The sequence below is a fragment of the Camarhynchus parvulus genome, chromosome 3 (assembly GCF_901933205.1).
Source record: "Camarhynchus parvulus chromosome 3, STF_HiC, whole genome shotgun sequence".
In the NCBI taxonomy this organism is placed as follows: domain Eukaryota; kingdom Metazoa; phylum Chordata; class Aves; order Passeriformes; family Thraupidae; genus Camarhynchus; species Camarhynchus parvulus.
The window spans coordinates 81,609,290-81,629,103 of record NC_044573.1 but is presented as its reverse complement, the minus strand read 5'-3'; the positions used below and the strand labels follow the sequence as shown (position 1 = coordinate 81,629,103).

The 19,814-nt window shown below is 39.3% G+C and overlaps 1 protein-coding gene across 16 annotated transcripts in view; it reads right to left on the bottom strand.

The window, feature by feature from the left end:
- Positions 1–19,814, bottom strand: part of MYT1L (myelin transcription factor 1 like) — a 310,332-nt gene that overhangs the window by 11,711 nt on the left and 278,807 nt on the right. For all 16 annotated transcript variants that reach the window (XM_030946699.1, XM_030946700.1, XM_030946697.1 and 13 more), the window contains 2 exons: positions 17,901–17,984; positions 16,330–16,551 (listed from right to left, as the gene is read on the bottom strand). In XM_030946699.1, coding sequence (XP_030802559.1) covers positions 16,330–16,551; positions 17,901–17,984 — 306 coding nt within the window. The remainder of the gene's footprint in view (positions 1–16,329; positions 16,552–17,900; positions 17,985–19,814) is intronic.

Sequence of the window (19,814 nt, the reverse complement as noted above, 5' to 3'; positions counted from 1 at the left end):
AAAACCAAAATCTTATTCTGAGGAAGCTGTAGCTTTAGTGAGGGGAATTTGAAAGCTTGCTAAACAATTTCCTCTTGCCTCAACATTTCAGTTTTCATATCCATGCAAACTCGTTAATGTTATGTACTTTTCATTGCATTAGAGGCACATTTATATTTCCTCTCCAAATCCAAAAGAATAATTTTTTTACAATTTTTAATTGCGCAAATCAGATTCAAATCTAATGCACAAGCAATCCCTCTGTAATATGGAGAAAAGTGGTATCTTTGATTAAAAGCATTTCTTTAAGTAAAGATGCAACTTCTTTCTAAATAAAGTCCTCTCATTTAGGTATAGTTTGATTATTGAAACCATTTCTCTGAAAAGCCTGGACTACTATTATCAAGTGGAGTCATACAAAAAAGGATTGCTCTTAGGAAAATATATTGAAAAATTATTTTCTCAGCAAAAGAATCCAACATTTTATACAGCTTTGTGACTAAGAAGATGTATAATAAAATAATACTTGTAGTATCAAGAAATGACATGACCTAGTAGCTTTTGGCTGTAGCCTAGTTGGTAGAATGCCAAATTGCTACTCCAAGGTCTGCTGTGGACTCAGTGTGTGACTGTAAACAACTGTTCTCTTGATGTGTCAAAGGGAGCCTTGAAGACGATTAAGAAGGAGAGGATTTGGTGTTTTGGGAAAAAAGTGTTGGCACAGAGAAAGAAATGGGATGATAGTATATGCAAAGTTTCTGCATCATTTAACTGACTTCATTTTTGTAACCTTTCAGTTGATTTAATGAATTTTTGCGTATTTTGTCCTCGCTCTTTTTCAGAAGTAGTTAGCATCAATGGGCATAAAAACAACTACATTAGATTGTTCTGCAGCCTTTTCCTCTCTAAAAGTCCTGACTGATGACAACCCCTCAAAATAAAATCACCCCTCAAACAGCCTATAGGTACAGCATTCAAACAGACCAACAAGAAATCTGAATCCTAAAACAGCACATCTGAGAGCAGAGAAAAATAATCAAACAAATCAAATTTGTCCTGAAGTATTAGAAATCTACTGTATGATTCAGTGTGCCTAAATCCAAATTTTGGTGCCAAGGACCCAATCTTATTGTCAGGCCATGATTCTACACACTAAGTTTTCAGGACTGCCTAAACCTGTAGATATCTTCTCAGCTAGTCTGGAAGGTTATCTCTCCACTGCTGTGCCCTGGATGCTCCAAGGTGCACTCTCGCCCTGAGGCCCCAGGTACAAGGTTCTATATGTGCAATACTAAGCTTTCCTATTTCACGAAACAGGGTAGTCACATTCTAGATGCCAAACAGCAACTGTCTGTGGCCCATCACCACTGCAGAGAGATGTATTGCTGGGATATGGGGCACCTACAGCTTGGCTGCAGTTCAGGCACCCTTCTGCCTAAACTGAACCAAAAAGATCTGGGTGCTGTGCTCCATCCTTGCTGCTGGAACTGCCGGAGAGTCCTTCTGCATGGATTATCTACCTTCTTCTGGAGGCAACCAGATGAATCACAAGTTAGTGAAGAGAAAAGCAAAGGGCTGCCTCTTTTTGGGGAATACTAGTGAAGATGCAGAAGGCTTCCACATTCTGTAGCCAGATTAGTTTTGTTCTAACCCACTGGTGATCTAATACAATATGTATGGACAAAGGAGGGCTATGACCAAAATGGGATTTTTGCGATACATCTGCATTCCTAATCCATAAACTTCCTCTTTTTCCTTCCCCAATCCTTAGATGCATAGCTTTAACTTGTGCATCATGCACCTCTATGACTACCTTTAGCTTGTTACATGTCTGTCCTTAGAAGAGGCTGTGAATGAACATATGGTCCTAAATTTTCCAGTGGCTTTCTGCAATTTGAGAAAGCATTCAAAACTCCCAAAGGTATCCTGCTCACCACAGAGGAAGATGCCAAAGCCAGACCATGCCATTGCTTTCATCTGCAGATCTTTTCTGGCAAATCTGTCTCTTCATTAATTATATATTGTATTGTAAGCATATGAGATCACCTTCCTGAGTCAGGCACTTTCAGTTTCAGTGAAGCAGATACCAAGTTAGTAACCTAAATTAAGAGTATTGACTTCTACTACAGTTTGTTTAACTTGTCTAAATTCTTCAAAAATGAGTTAGTCAAAGATAGCAATGTGCACCCTTTTCACTTTGCTCTGTTCTTAATTAAGTTACCTAAAACTGTTTTAAGTAATTAAAAAGTAAATTAGGACTTTTAGAATAAGCTTCTACTCCACAAGAACATTCTACCTCTTCTCTTATTGACTATGTTTACTTCTACTGAAGGCAACCGCTCTTTGAATTGAGAACAGCTAAAAGAACTCAGGATATATGGGAAGACAAGATGAAAAACAAAGTGAAGGCAGTGTTGCACCAAAAGTGGGCTGTTGCACAAAAGCTGAACCCTACAGAAGTATAATGTTAACCAAAAAGCTTGAATTGAGATCCCAGTGAGACTGAGAGTTGCTTGAGATTTCTAGAAGACTGAATGGTAGAAGGAGACAGAAGGACAGAAGGACACAGGAGTAGATATGATTTTATTTTTTTCCTGTGACTGGCAAACAAAAGAATATAAGTGAGAGCTATTTCAGTGCTTTAAGAGTTATGCAATACATGCTTTAAATATCTCAGAAATGAAAAAAGGCTATGAAAAATATCTAGGTAGTAGTTTTGTTAAGGATAATACTTATCCTTGCATTAAGTATGCTATGAAGCTGGATATTAGGAAAAGGTTCTTCACCCAGAGGGTGGTTGGGCAATGGAACAGGCACCTCAGGGAAGTGGTCACAGCCTGGTGGAGTTCAAGAAGTGTTTGGACAATACTCTCAGGCACATGGTGTGATTCTTGGGTCTGGACTTCGATGACTTCAACTTTGACTCCTTATGGGTCCCTTCCAGCTCAGGATATTCTATTAAGTTTGAAGCCTTTACAGTTGATGTTTGTCATAGATATTCAAACTTTACATTGACTTTTACACAATTCTGCAGCTCATTCATTCCAGCAAATAATTAGTAAAATTAATCACAGTTATCTCACTTGCTCCTGCCATTATTCTCATACACACAAGAAATCGTAAGAACATATAAACATACTTGAGTATTCTTTCCATAATAAAAATGAGTTTCTAACAGTATTGCTGGGATGCTGCTGTAATAGATTCAGTATAAATGGTTTATATTTGGTATAAACCTACCAAACCATGAATTATCTCTGTCAAACTCTGGATGCCACAGGGCTTGAAGCCACAGCATTTTGGCAGGGCTGTGAGAAGCACCAGAAACTAACTCTGGACTCCAAGTTTCTGATTCACCAAGAGCTGTGAGTCTCTGCTGTATCTACAACCAGATGACCATCAACACCTTATTTTGTTGGGATGCAATATGTCTTGGCTCTTGATAAATTTCTACTGTTGGGCTTAACCTCTAATTTGAGAAAGAAAAGTATTGTCTGGCACATCATTCTAGAAAACCACCCTCTGCCATAACTTAAAAAATACTATAAAGACTGTATGGTGATTGTATCTATTAGAGTTGAACATAAGGTGAAGAATGAATTTTTTTTCTGGTTTAGCACTGTGGTTATCTTACTGCAATCAGTGCTTCGTCATATATTCAGTAGATTTGGAAATAGGGTGAAATTAGTTCAAAAATAAAATGAAAATTAGTGGGTGAAAAAGTTTTAAAGGGGTTTTTAGGTAGTGTTCACTGCACATTTATCAAGAAATTTAGATTAAATAAATGATCAAGAAATTTAGATTAAATAAATGTGAGCTAAAATCCTGAACTGTTTCAAGAATGTAATTGCACTGTCTTCAGGGATGCAAACAACAGAGGCCACCAGAGTGAAGGATCACTGATCAAGTGTAGCAATTGTTTGGGTGACCGATTTTAGTTATCTGGGTTCCAGTTGTGTGTTAAATACATTTTTTTCCTCAGTAGACAGATGCAGTTTAGTCCCTCTTGAAGCTGGAGGATTTGCACCTGGCTTTTCAAGTGAAGAAAACAATTTCCAAACAGAAAAGTAGGTTATATGGGAAAGGAGAAGATAAAGGTCAAATAAACCACAAATTTTGTATTTGGTATGTCAACTGTTGAAGTTTACAAAGAAAGAAATAACAGAGTATAAAGAAACCACAGCCTCAAACCCAAAAAGCATCCTGAGGAAAAATTTTATGAACCCTGCAAGATGTTTATAGGTTCACTACCACAATGATTTTTCAAAAAGAAAATGAAACACTTCTCGTGTTTATTAAAAATAGCATTGTCTATAGACTAGAGGAAGGAAGAAGTCACTTTCAAGGGACCTCTTTTAACTAGAGATATATTCAAAACAAGCCCCAGATGTAAATCCTTTTGAAATTCAGGGAAATACAGATCACAGTGAGAATGACTGTTTTATTTTGTTAATGGCTGAAACCTTACTAAACTCCTCAACTATTTGCTAATGTTTGAAGTTCAAGTTAAGAGATCAAACTCAGTGATCAAAGTAGCCCATTCCTTAGTTTAATATTAAATCCATGAACCACTCTTTTTTTTCTATGTTGAAGGGTATCAGCTTTAGTGACTTCCTTATTCCCATGAGTAAATTCTACTATGTACCTTAAAGGATGAAACAGGCTATGCACAACTCCAGCAGAGATAAAAGGAACCCTCCCTAAACCAGCACTCATTTTTATTTACATTCAAGGATGATTGGCTTTTCCCCAGGTTTTTATTGAGATGTGAAGCAAAGGGAATCCAGGAGAGAGGTTCTGCAAACAAGGTAGCTCTGTTTTCATGGAGATTGCTGCGACTCACTGAGGAATCTCTTCTCCCCACACAACCCCAGCTGCCTTTGTGTGGTGTTGGGTGTCAGAAAAAAAAGAATCTCTTCAGCTCAATTTCAGAATTCTTCATTGGAAAAGAATGATTTTTATTAATGTGGCCCTTTATAGGTCTTGTTTCCTGGCTAAAGCTTTTTGTTTGGTTGGTTTTGTTGGTTGGTTGATTGGTTGGTTGGTTGGGGTTCTTGGGGTTTTTTTTGGTGCATTTACCACTTCTTTGGGTGCATTTACACCTCACACCTGACTGCTTGCTGTGAAAAAGTTCAATTTTGAGTCAGCAGGGAAATCTAAGTTAAAAATACTAAAAGCTTGATGTAATGTGGAAAGCGACAGCTCCTAATTCAAGTTGTTTTCCAAAGGTGCTGAGGAAAGTAGCTGAGATTTTATTCTGTTTAAATAAATCTTTGCTTCAGAAGTAAGAAAAATCAAACCACTACCCAAATGGCCATAACAAATACAACCGAGATGATTAAAATAAAATGCAAGCTTTTCAAAATTATTTTAATAATATCTGATCATTGTTTCAGAAAAACTTTCTGGAAAGAACTATGTTCTTATTTTAGTGGGGGGAGGGCTGAATTAGCATTAAAATCTGGTCAGTCAGAGGCACCAAATGGACATCAAGAGAGAGTGAAAGGCCACCCAGAAGAAGAGAAGGTATTTAGGTTTTTTTTACTGGAGATTTAAAAGGTAAGGTAGTGTTTTAGTTTAATTATGCCTATCCCTCATAACAAAAGAACAAAGCAGGCATCAGGTAAGAAAAACAAAAATAGGAATTATGCAGAAATGTTAACATGGCAAAGCTGAGAGAAAAAGCCTTGAGAGCAGACTCAGTTTGAAAGGAATCCCCCTGGGGCATAAATATACAGCAGAAAAGGGATTAATGAATCTTGAAGTGCTGGAACTGTAAGAGCACTGCCAAAGTTGCCCTTCAGCTGGGCACAGTAGTCCCTTGGCAAATTTACATCATATTCAGTTAACTGAGGCTGCTTAGTCAGCAAACAGGCTTCGTGGGTGGGCTTCTCACATGTGTTAATGAGCTTTGACCTGTATCATCCCTGAAGAGGGAAAGAGGTTTGGCTTCTGCCCAATGTGTAATAACTGTTAAAAAAATCTCTCATTTATTCTTTGGTGAGTGAGTACCCACTGCAGCACATTGCACGACTTTACAGGTGGCCCCAGCATTAAGCCACGCACTTAAAGGGACACAATTGAATGCCCCAGGAGCTGGGGGCTGGCTTCTGCAAAGATTATCAGCCTCTCTCCTGCCCACAACAGGACAGACGACCTGAAGACCAGTGGATTTACTGGGCTGTTGAATAGGAAGAAAGGTTGAGACTTCTCTGTGTATAAATGGGTAAGGTGTATGTTTAGCTACACACCTCTGATTAGTGCCCTTAGGTGGCTGAAAAATTCATGTGATCTATTTAGTGACCAAGTACAGCTCACTTTGGCACTTAAAATGAAGCACAATTTCTCTGAACACTTTGTATAGACAGCAAGGAGAAAAATGTATTTCAAGAGGAAAATTAATCCCTCCTGAAATCTAAAAAGTCATCCTGTATTCTCTGCCTTTTTATGAGCTATGTCTGGAATGAGGACAAGCAGACTTATAACCAGACAGCTTCTGCTAAGTGCCTGAAATAAAGGAGGTGTCACATTGCAAACACCTGTACAATTGCTGTCTGCTGTAATTTGTCAGGTCTGCTAAGCAAAATGATTTTTCTAGTTTATATTGTGCAGTCTGCTTTTTCTAATACAGATTTCATATTATTTTCTCTGTGACTTTCCCAAGGTAAGTAAACCTCTTAAGTCCTTTTAGATTATCTTACTATCAAGAGTAACAGTTCAACAAATGGTACAGCTGATTAAAACGCTATTCCATCCTTCTTCCACCTTGTAATGAAAAGAGCTGGCAGAACCACCTGCAAAGGGCCTAACTCTTTCAACAACCAGGTTCTGCATTTAGTCACTTGTAACTTTTCCCAAATTTTAACTGATCTGACTGAGATCTTCAGTGGTAACTGTCAGGCCAGACTTATTTTTTTCCCAAATGTCATAGGAAAAACATTTATATTTCTCAGAATATACTTCTATACCACTGTTTTGTCCATCTACATTATTTTGTCCCTGCTGAGAAGAACAAGAAGTCCAAATAATTCCGTGAATAACTCTGTCTGTGAATTGGAGCAAGAAACATTTCATGGGGTGTTGCTCTGAGTTTAGAGATGCATTCTGCTGTCCTCACGAAAACAAAAGTAAATTGGGCAGAGCTACAAGCCTCTGACAGACTGTCCATTGGACATGCTAAATGGATGAGTTAGTGTTCAGCACCAGACCCTCCACGTACTTTTTCTGGGAGCCTTCCCGTCCAGCAGCCCTGTTCAGGGCTGCAGGGCCTGGAGCAGAAGAATGCTTGCTGGAAGCAACACCTGAGACTGCCTGTTCTGTTCTGCCAGTGCACCAACTACTGCAAATACTGGGGACTGAGCAGCTCAGAAATAAGAAGACTGACCAGGAGCCACAGGGACTGAGAAGGGAAGAGGTCCAGAACACCACTGTAGGAAAGAATGAGGATGGGAAGAGGAAGGTGTTGAAAAGTGGTTTAGGAAGGCCATTCTCATTTAAGGTCAACACAAAATTACTAAGTAAAAAAAATCATTTGCACTGCAGGACCCACCACACAGATTTTTTTTTTCTTTATGTATATTATTATTACATTTAATTGCCACATTTCTTTCCTTGTCTTCTTAGAAATGTCAATGCACTTCCATGCCTGTCATCTTTTAATGATGCCATCATGATGATGCTTATCATTGTCATTTGTAGCTACTGTTAAATGCAGTGAATTTGGTTAGTTCTTCTATACTCTTAATGATGTATGATGTTCTCCTGCTGAATTGAAATGTACAGCTTGTAGGAAAAACTAAGAGATGGGAAAGAGCAAAACAAATCAATGGCAGGAAGAGGACAGGCAGATTAAGACCAAATGAACAAATACCCTAAACAACTTAAAAAGCCTACCAAAGAAAAACAGTGAGAACTAAGAGTGAATTAATTTTGACACAAATGCAGCACTCTGTCAACTTACTGTAGCAACAAATAAAAGCATGGACAAGAGTTGACCTGACAAGAGACCTGGCTGGAAATAGATGCAATCAAATACTTCAATGCATTGCATATTCAAAGCTTCTTACAAATCTAGAGTTTGACAGCATTTATGTTTCATAAATAGAAAGAGAGATATTTTTCTCTGCAAAGTTTTTACCACTTTCAGTGTACAACAGAGGAACACCTTTCAAAAGATATTGCTGGACACAAAATCCTGACAAATAGGGTATTTTGGAAGCTTAGGGCACCTTGAGAATCCAGCTGGCAGCTTGGATCCTTTGTGTTTAAAAGGATGCTTGCAACTGGCTTAACTGTGAGCCCCCGGGTCTGCTCAAAACCAAAAGAGAAGTAGACCAGAGACGGAAATGTGGGCAAGTATCCACTGGGAATGACAAGGCTGTAGCTAAGGGATGCAGAGATGCAGCTGGAATAGCAAAAGCTCAGCTCAAAATGAAACTGGCTATAGAAATGTAAAAAAAAAACTCCAAGAAATGGTTAGGTACATAGAGAGCAAGTGGAAACAGAAGGAAAATATTGGCACACTGTTATATGGGAGAGGTGAATTAGTCACCAGCAATGCAGAAACGGCAGCAGTTCTTGACACTTCCTTCACATCTGTCTTTACCAACACTGTTGGGCCTCAGGCCTTGGGAGCAAAACTCCAGGTTGATGCAAACATAGACTGACCATCACTGATGGAAGAGTTGCAACCAAACTGTTACATGAGCTTGGCACTACAAATCAACGGGCCCTGACATTGCCCACCTGAGGGTGTGAGGAGAGCTGGCTAGTGTTGTTGCAAGCCTCTTCATAATCTTTGAGAAATTGTGGAGATCAGGGTGTATCCCAAAAAACTGGAAGAGAGATAGTGGCAACTCCACCTACAAAAGGGGCTTAAAGAAAGATATACAGGTGTAGGGAGAATTGTAAGGGGGCACAGTATTCCCCAATGAGATGCAGCTGTGTTGACACCTGTAAGTAATTGAGAACCAGGGCCATAAAAGGGTGGAGCCGGACAAAGAGTCAGAAGGCTGCAAGAAGAGCTAGCAGAAGGCTGCCTAGAAGATGACTGCAGAGGAAGACTGCAAGAAGCAGCAGAAGGCTGCTCAGGAAAAGACTGCAGGAGGAGAAGATGGTGAGTTCCCCTGGAGGGGATGAATAATTCCAGAGGAAGATTGACCCCAGGAGGGTAGACCCCAGGAGAGGGTTGGAGAAGCTTTGGACATGCCAGGGCTCTGTGGCAGTCTGGCAGCAATATCCTTCATTGGATCGCTGCTGGATTAGCTGCAGAAGCTTCTGGCTGGGTGCTTCAGGAAAAGCCCCTGGAGGGGATGGACTCTGTTGTTGTAGTGTTCACTGTTATATATAAGTATGGTTGTAAGGTTTACTGTTATGTATAAGTATTAGTGTAAAGTGTTTAGGGCAACTGTGACCCACTGGGACGGAGTGGGGGAGGCGGCGTTGGTGAAGCTGAGAGTGGTACGTGGAAGCCACAAAGAGGTCTAGACCTGATTATCTAATCAAGACACCTGGGAATAGGTGAGCCACCAACAAGTAATGAGGGATTTGGTTTGGGACATTTAAGGTATTTACTTTGAGTTATGACTGCCTCGACAAGTAGAGATAGATGCTGGTGTAATGTAACTGGTATAACGTATTACTGTAATGCATAAGTATAGTTGTATAATATATTACTGTATATGTATTGTTGTAAATGTGTTTAATACAACATATAGGTTTTTTAGCCTTATTTCAGTCTCTGGGAAAGTTATGGAATGAATCCTCCTGGAGGCTATCACATGTGAGATGAAGCACATGATTGGGAAAAGCCAGCACAGATTCACCAAGGGCCAGCTGTGCTTAACAAACCTGCAAAAGCAAATTTGGTTTTTGTGGCAGAGTAACCTGCTTGGTTGATTTGCAGAGGGAGGCAACAAGTGGACATTCTCTACCTGGATTTCTCCCAGGCTTTTGATATGGTTTCCCATGGCCTCCTCCTAGAGAAAAGTGTAATGGTCTGGACTAGTGATCTGTATAGTGGGTGGGAAACTGGCTGAGAGGTTGCACACAGGGTGGTGGTAAACACCTCCTTTTCAAAGTGGCAACCCACCACAACCTGTCTCCCAGGGATCCACTCTGGGCACAACCCTGTTTACAATCTTCCCAAGTGATCTGGACAACAGGATCAAGTGTATCCTGATGAAGTTTGACAAGGATACCAAACTGAGTAGAGAAGTGAACTCTTTGGAAGCAGAGGTCACACTGCAGGAAGACCTGGATAGGTTGCGAGGGTGAGCTGACAAGAACCTTATGAAGTTCAACCAAAACAAGTGACAGGTCTTGCACCTGGGAAAATATTCAGGAGCACAGCACAGGCTGGGACCTACCTGTCTGTGGAGCAGCTCTGTGGAAAGGGACCTGGGGGTCCTGGGGATGACAAGCTCAGTGTGAACAGGGCTGCTGTGGCACAGAGAGCCAGCAGGGCACTGGGCTGCATCAACAAGGGCATCTCCACAGGGACACAGAAGTCATTGTCCCACTCAGTGCTTGTCAGGCCACACATGGAACGTGATGCTTGCTTTTGGCTCACACTATGCAAAAAGAAGTGGACAGGCTGGAGAGCCATTGCTCTTAATGATAAGTAATTTTTATAAATATAAAATTTTTAATAATAATACTAAATGATAAGTATTTTTATGTTTTTAAATGCTGAAGCTGAGAAATGCTGCTGTTAAGACAGGATGTGACTTCAGGCAAATATTGAAAGCTCTACAACAATTTATGAAAGAATTTGCAGCCACTAGCCTGTGTTTTGTAAAGTATCTGCATTACAGAGCTTCTGCCTCTTTGGGGGCACCCTGGCACCCCAGATAAACCCTGGGGTGAGATGCTGTTCTATGGTCCTAAGCACCAGGAGGTTTGACTGTAGGTGGTATTTGCAAATCTTCCCTCCAGAAGCTGAGGATGATCACAGAGGATTTTTATGCAGTATCTATTTCTAGCAAAGCATATTTAATGAGAAAAAGGATCTGCATATGAAAAATCTACATCTCCAACCTTCTTCCCTCACATTTGTCATCTCCTTTGAGTGTTTGAGAACTTAGAGGTCCTCTGAGGATCCATGTGAGTGTAGGTATCAGACAGCTTCCAGAAAGCAGCTGCAGAGGGCAGCCCCTGTCTTGATGTTCTTTTGGGTTTGTTTTTTTTAGTCTTTTCATCTTTTCATAATCTGTCTGTTCCCATGCTTAGCAATGCAGTTGTGCAACTTAGAGCTACGAACAACATAGAACTTTTGAAAGAAACAACACTGGCACTCCTTCACCTCAGGACATGCATGTGTGGTAATGGCTGAACTGAGTGAATTTCCTGTGGGCTTTCTGACAGCCTTACCATTAACTAAACTTTCCTGTGCATGAAGTGGATAGCCTGTAACAAGTGTCACATGTAATAATCTCTCATAACCAGTTGATAATTTCTACATACATTCCTTCAGAAGGGAAAAGGCAGTGGATGATGTCCCCAGCAAATGGATTGCTTCCCCCCAGCAAATCTAGACATCTTGCAAACACAGTGGCATGCCCTTGCTGCTCAAATACAAATCCCATTCTATAAATGTTTTTATGAATCTTGGAGTCCTACTGTCCTCATCAAGGATACAGGTTCACTAAAGAAAAATCACCCTTCTCTATGCTTTCATCTCTATTTAGCATTAGCTTGTTAATGGAAAAAAACCTTATAGTTTGATCATATCTTGTATATTACAGCTCTACTAAAATCTTTTTGTACTGGCTTTGGCTGGACTAGAGTTCATTTTCTTCAGAGTGGTTGGTATGAGGCTGTGTTTTTGATTTGTGCTTGAAACAGCATGGGTAATTCAGGGATGTTTTCCTTACTGCTGAGGAGTACTCACACAGAGTCAAGGCCTTTTCTGCTTCTCACCCCACCTCACCATTGATGGGGTGGGGGTGCAGAAGTTGGGAGCTGGGTGGGGACACAACTGGGACAGCTGATCCCAACTGACCCAAGGGATATCCCACAACTTATGGTGTCATGCTCAATATACACAGCTGGGGGAAGAAGGAGAAAGGGGGGGGGACATTTGGAGTGATGGCGTTTGTTTCCCCAAGACCCCATCACTTGAGCCCTGCTCTCCTGGGGATGGCTGAACACCTGATTGCCAATGGGAAGCAGGGAATTAATTCCTTGTTTTTCTTTGCTTGTGAGTGTGGCTTTTTCTTTAACTATTAATCTCCACCCACAATTTTTCTTACTTTCACACTTCAGATTCTGTCCCCCATGCTGCTGGGAGGGAGGAAGCAACTCTGTGGGGCTGAGGTCCCAACTGGGGTTAAACCACAACAGTTTTCCTTAATTGGGCACTCAAAAGCTGCATTAATGTTTTTTAAATGGGTGATTGCCGATGTAAATAAAAGTGAGCTGAAGATGGGAGCAAGAACTGAAAAGGCATTTCTACACGTAACTTCCACTGAAGTCAGCACAAGCACATTCCCTCTCTGTGCTAAGGAGCAGGGTTGCTAAATCCAAGTATATTCTGAGAAAGCCCCCACTGATCACAGCACTAGAAATTATGCCCTCCATAAAAATCTTCTTAAATCAAATATGGGGATGTAAGGGTCTGTTCAAGAACTAAACTGCAAAGCTACAGTATAATAAGCAATTTACATTTCTATATAACCTATTTAATTTATCTATCTACTGATTCCATGCTTACATGCCTTCCAATTCATTTTCATACTGCTGATAGGTCACCTAATTTCACACTGGCCTCTCTTCCTAGCAGAGGCTTCTTTTTGAAGCATAGCCCACTTAATCCTATGCTTCAAATCCCTCCTGATAACTCTGTTTCCATTCTTTTCTAATGCAGACTCCTTGACAAAATAAAACTATTCACAGACATTTCTGCAAGCAGAAAATGAAATGTCAAAAATCAGAAACTTTTGTTGGAACCTTTGATCAAAAGGTAGGATTCAAAATTCACTGAAATTTATGACTTTTTCATTGGCTACTTAATTCTGCTTCATGAGTGGGAATGTAGGAATATGCATACATTTAAATTCTAGACTACATACCAGCTGGAGAAGGTCTTTATTGATTTACCAGCCCTTGTGGATCATCTCCAGTATCCATTGATACCAGTGCAATGATATCATGTGTACAATGTCAACAGCAGCTCTAAGAAATCTTTACCTGAAAAACATCTTACCTAATATACATTTGATAAATTCAACAGCTGGCATCATTTTCACAAGCCAGTCTGCTGTTCATTTCCAGAATATTACAGTTGTTTTAATAACAGCATATTAACAGCTATCTACAAATGGCAAAACATAAAATTCTTGGAGAAGACATAAAGGACAACTATACATGCAATGAATGCACATATATGCTCAGAGAAGTCTTCCAATATAAAAATATTTCCACTGGGGCGGAAAAAAATCCTAACAGGACTACAGCAAGGTGTACTGGCAAAAATAAAGACATTAATTCCTCCTTCCTGAGGAGCTTTTACTGTCTCAGGTAAAGGCCACAGCCCTACTTTCCCCCCATGCAGGCTGAAACCAGCTCTACCTGCAAAAGAACGTCCATAAATCTGGTCTCACTGTGTAACTGGCATAGCATTGCTTCTCTTCAGAAGGTGAGAATTTGAGATTTACAGCCATGGCTGTACAGCAAAATGCCATTAGTGGTAGAAGATGAGACCACAGTCTGTTAGAATAGATACACCTGAAGTGAGGGAATATTTCATCCTTATGAAGAAAATGGAGAGTCTATGATTTAGGTGGGATTGAGCTCCAGATTATGACACCTGGGTTTAAAGATCTGCTTGTTTTGACTATGTGTCAAAGCTGCCATGGAGCTCTGGGGCCCTTTTCTTTAACAAGACCAGCACCCCTGTAGATCCCCTGCCAGGCACATTCAGCTCTCAGCTGTCATAATCAAAGAATGGAGTGTATCACAAGTCTTCAGTCATTTTGGTCAACCCACTACAGCTACACTAACACCCACTGCACCTACTATACCAACTACAGCATGCCCTAAGAACACTTCCAATGGCATAAAGTACCTGTTTGTAGGCAGGGGAAAACACTCCCTTTTGACACATTCAGTGACATTTATGGTACAACTGATTAAAGGCCGGTGTCCACTGAAGTGGACAACTCTCCAGGATCCATTGATCCTGAAGTGGAGTAAATGCATCCTACAGCTTGTACAAGCAGATTCTTAAGGCAGGTGAACTGTTCTGATGTTCAATCCTACATTCAGAGTTTGATTCAGTTGTCCATATACAGGCATGAAATGCTATTTGAGAAGATACATCTCTAAGGCTGATAAATATTATACTGGCCCTACCTTTCTGAGCAGCAGCTGGAGGCCACATAAGTAACCCAAACGCATCTGAAATGGCTCCATATGCTTTTCTTTGTGTGAGCAAATGAACCAACCACTTTTAACAGCCTTAATAATTATACAAGAACTAGTAATATTTTAAAAATAATATGGCTTGTTGTTAGTATTACCACTGCTTATGGAAGCTTCAAGAAGTTGTTCAATTTGCTCGCAACTTAGAATACTGGCCCTTTGTTACATCAAGACAATTAAGTAGGATCAATCTACTTCATCAGTCTTTTTAAGCAACCTTTCACCTTGTGGTACTCTTCTGTAACAATGGATCTTTTTGCTCAAAAACTGATCATATAAAGTAAGCCATTTACAAGTCTGTTTCTACTTAAGATAGTGGTACTAAAAAACACACATAGTTGCTTTGTAGCTAAATGTCATATTTAGGTTACTGTATTAGGGTTTTTTTCATTAAAGCATTGCTTAAAAAAAACTCTACCCACAATTTGCCCTTTAAATTGTTTAAGTTAGTATCAGTACATTTCTTTTGGAAGTCAGTTATTCTTGTTGCAAGCATTTTCTCCTTGAAACCATAATTACTATGTGAATACTCCTTGCAAGCAATCTCTCAGTAATTATATTGTACCTTTTAGCTAAAGGTAAAATAATTTCAAAATTTTAATGAGAGATGTCTCTGAGTTAGATAAATGTTACACCATAATGAATAAAGTCAAACTGAAATACAAACACTAATACTGGTATTTTACTGAAATTCAGAAACTTAAAGCCATATGTGATATCTGCATAAATGGTCAGTTTTGCATCTCCTGCTTCCTAAAGCCTCTGGGAGCTGCAGTCTGTGTAATACATTTGGCTACTCAGGTAACACCTCGGGTCAGGAACCAGAATCCCTTCATGGTAGATACCACAAAAGACTGAGTAGAAAAACAACTCCGAGCCTAAACAATAAATAGGAACTATGTGCACAAAGTCTGGAGAGGCTGAAGTAAGGATAAGGCTTCTGAGTGAAGCTGTAAAGGATTGTGAAAGAAAGAATCAAAGGGAATAGTAACAGGCAAGAGAAGGAAGAAGTACACTTTTCACCTCTGTATCTGGAACTGACTACAAAACAAGATCAAATTGGTTTAGCTAACTAAAGGGTACAGAAGTTCAACTGAGGTCCGCCTGGAGAGGGTGACAAATTAGGACATCAACTTGACATATTTGAAGTACTATATTAACGATTATATAATAGGAAATTTGCTCTGACATTATAGTCATTTTCAGGCCTAGATTCCCAGTCAGAGCTTAAAAAAATCCTTGTTTCTTCATAACCTAATATCTAAAATGGCAGCAGGTTTTATCCCTAATAGACTGACCACTTTCTCCTCCTTCTACAAGCTATGGAAAATGTTATCATTGAAGCTCTCGTATTTTTGCCAAGTTTATGAAAAAGCAAGCTTTGTATTTCTTTTGTCAAATATTTACATTCCATTAGTTTTAAATGATGTTCTGTATTCTACATATATTGCTTTCAACAAAAATGCTCATTACCAAATGAATAAAAGTACTTTGATTTTATGGAGCTCTTTCCTAATATTCTTCAGTTCCATGCTCTGATGTTTGAGAATCAAGAATGTGTTTCACATCTCTGAAAATAAGGTGGACTCAGATATGTCTTACAATGTCTACCCCAAGGTAATTTTAATTAAATAAAATTATCCCAAGTCCAGAAATATGTAATAAAGCAATAGGAATTTACAGTTACTCTCATGCATGATTTTTCCCCTAAAATTTTCTATATATTATGGATTCAAGTGCAGGTCTGTATCTGCATACAAAAACTTGCCTGTCTGGGTTTCCAATTACTGACAAATACAGGTAAGCAGATTATTTTTTGGTGTAATAATGAAACTCAAAAGGAACAGAGGAATGCCATGACAAAAAGCTGTATTTAAATCTGATTTAAATAATAAACATAAGTGAAAAACATAAGTCATAGTTACTCACCTACGATGAGTAAGGAAACTACCACTGACATGTCCTGAGCCATCACATCCTGGTGTTGGACATGACATTCCTTCCGTCTTCACTGACTTCCACGAGAACTGTGAGCCATTCAGGTACCCATCCTTTTGCCTTTTGGCAGCAAGAGGACATCCTGATGCACTGCGATGGGATGCATATTTTCCAGTTATATGACCCTGGCCATCACAGCCAGGAACTGGACATCTGTATAGCAGACAGATGAGGAAAACTTTATTGTCTTGCCATTATACACCAGGTAGCCTCTACAACAAAGTCAAAATAAACCTGATACGAAAAGGAAAGAAAAATCCTACACTGCAGTCACAAAAGTAGTCAAGATACCCTGTAGTGGGTAAAATTACAAGCAGAACTTTACAATTGGAAGAAAAAAAGTTCTCTGATAAATTCTAAGGAGGATAGCCAGTAGATGCAGTCACAGCTGCTGACATTATGCAATTGTAACAAAAAGACTGAGACATGTATTTGAATTGCAGGTGTTTATCATAGAAAATATCACAGGGGAATTGAAATATTTGCTACTGAGCTCTGACCAGCAGCAAAATTGTTCATAAAACCCTTACAAGCATAAAATTCTACTTAGTATAATCCTTAGTACATTTTATTTATAGGTATGGAACCCAAAGAAGACTTGTCTAAAGTCATGAAAGTGTCATGTATACACAGTTATGATGTAATCAGAGCACCTCATTAGAAATGCTGAGCTCCTTTAACCACTCTTTGAATAGGGGTGATGATATGAAACTATGTGCTACAGCCCAGAAACCAATGAAGGCAGTTCTGTATTCATCTGACGGTTTTTCTTACTTGGGAATCTGACCATACATTAGCTCTATATACTGCTCTGTATACTGAAAACCAAATAATCAAGGTTAGAAGGAAAAGGTAAGAATCTTCAAGGTGAAACATTTAAAGAAAATTATGGTTGTTTTTTTTCAATGTGTTGTTACATAACACACGTCTAAACTAAAGGCCAATTAATTCACCGTTTGTGAATTAAAATATTCCTACAATTTTCTACTGAGGATCTGGTCCTGAATGGTCCAAGCAGCCATTAATCCACCAAGTTCAGTGGCCACTGATTAATCAGAGTGCCTTGCAAGAAGAAACCAAGACCTATAGGTAGGCATTTGTTTCTTTTGCAAACTGCATGAACAATCAGATTGGTTGCGGCAGTCTCATATAAACACTCAATCCTCTATTCCCATAACTACCTTTATTTAGCATGCATGGTTCACCTGTAGTATGCAAACATATTATTAATTTCCAGATTATTCTTTTGAAAGTGAAGAATTTAAAACTATTTCTAAATTACAGATGATTGTATCCTTTGCTGTATCCTTTGCTGAAACAATCAGCTAATGCTGTATCCTTTGCTGAAACAATCAGCACAGAAACTAGATTTGCTCATAGAAATCAATGTGGTCATCTGCCCTTGGATAACTATCACACAATAACTTTTATGCCTTAAAAAACACTGAAGATATGTAAGACCTATAAAACATACAAGGCCCTTTGACAATATTTGTTCTCACCTAATTGGCTCTTGGTCTTCTTTGTCTTCCTTACTTTGTGCTATCCTGATTCCACTTTTCTTTGCTCGTGGACAGCCTGAAAGACTGTGTGAAGAAAACATTTTAGAATGCAATTTCTCATTCTTGGGCACACTTTACAGGAATACACTTTCTATCCAAGAAACTGGCAAAATAGGCAATCCTGTCCAGTTTGCACAGTCAAAGCTCAGGTGGTTAAATAAGGAGAGCTGCAGCAGCCACACGAGGGGGGATCCATGCGCGTGGGTCTGTGATGCAGGACAGGACGGCCTGTGCTGTGCACACCACACACACAGGAACTCCCCAGGAGTCAGGGAAGGCAGCTCTTAAACCCTCTGCCTAATAATTCCTTCAGCTGACTCAGCAGCAGCAGTGGCATCTTTAATAGGAACAGAAGCCAGTGTTTCAGGGCTGAGAAACATTATGTCCCCTATGTCTGAGACGGATGGAAGAATAGAAAAAACAGGAGTATCTCTTCATTGGACTAAAGATTTCTCTCAGGACCACATTAGTAACATTATCAAAACTTCCCAAACATCACATAACAGTTCTATAGAATGACTGAATAAAAACATGACAGAGCTCAGAGCTTTCAATGCCTTCCAGAGAAGGGTTTCAAGTGCTCAGAATTCACTCAGACAAAAAGACTTGGTAGAGACAAAATTATATGTTACATTTAACTATAGACTGAGAATGTTGTTTTCAGCTACACAAGCTCATCTTCCCTTTGCATATGAAGAATTCATTATAGAAACCACTTAGTAGACTTGACAATGACCTTAACAAAATTTTAAAGATTTTTTTAGGTTGCTGATATCTGAGGATACAAGTATGTCTATCAAAACAATCATGCATGGTCCTCTATTTTAATGTTATTTCCATCTTAACTATCCACATTAAAAAAGAAATCCACCAGTAGAACACCTTCAAGTGTTGACGCAAGAGAGAAACAAGTGTCACCAAAGAAAAAATTTCCTAGAGAAATAAACAAAATAGAAGATTAAATTTTTGTTTTCAGCATGAGGAAAGGTACTTGAATGTTGTATAGTAGGTCCTGTCTTTGCAAAGAAGAGTGGTAACAAAATAAGAATGGTAACAAAATTTTCAGTTATTTTTTCTTGTCAAAACCAGTGAGGATGGAGGGGAAGAAGCAAAGAAAAAGGGGATGCAATCACAGACAGAATTCTGTGTTAGAAAATGAAGAATAGACAAAACCAGAGTTTACATGCTGCAAAGTCATAAATAAGTCAATTAAAGAAAGAGAGGAATGCTGGCATAGGATATTGGACATAGTACATTATCTAGAAACTCTTAGTGACAGGTCATGGCTACATCTATAGCATTAAATAGAAGGGACCTAGAACCATTGCTTTGACTCAAGACCAGAAAGTTCACATTTGTACAGCTAAGCTCTCTCTCTCTGTAAAGCAGGTCATTATTTACAAACACCCATATCGTTTGTAAATAATGATCTGGAACCACACTGAGTACCATATCATATCTTAGAATTGCCTGTGAGACCCTTAGTGGCCCAGGGTCAGTGCCATACCAGGGGTCATGTCAGCATTAATGGAATAGGCATCTGCACTCTGATATGTGGACCTGTGCTCTCATCCCATTTCATTTTCCATTTTAAATGTAATTGACCATTTTCCTTTTCAAAGCAAACTGCCTTTTATTCCAGCTTGCATAGCGGACACCAAAGTACCACAGTTCTTTGTGAAAAAACTAAATCTGAGAAAGTCTGTGCCAATTAACAACCGTTTTCTTCAAAAATAACAATGTCTGTAAGAAAGAAGTAGGAGGAAGAGAGTCTGGGGGATTCAGAATAAGAGAAAGCTGACTCTGGGGCAAGGGAACTGCTCAGGAACAGGCTGGTTCACTGCCTGACACACA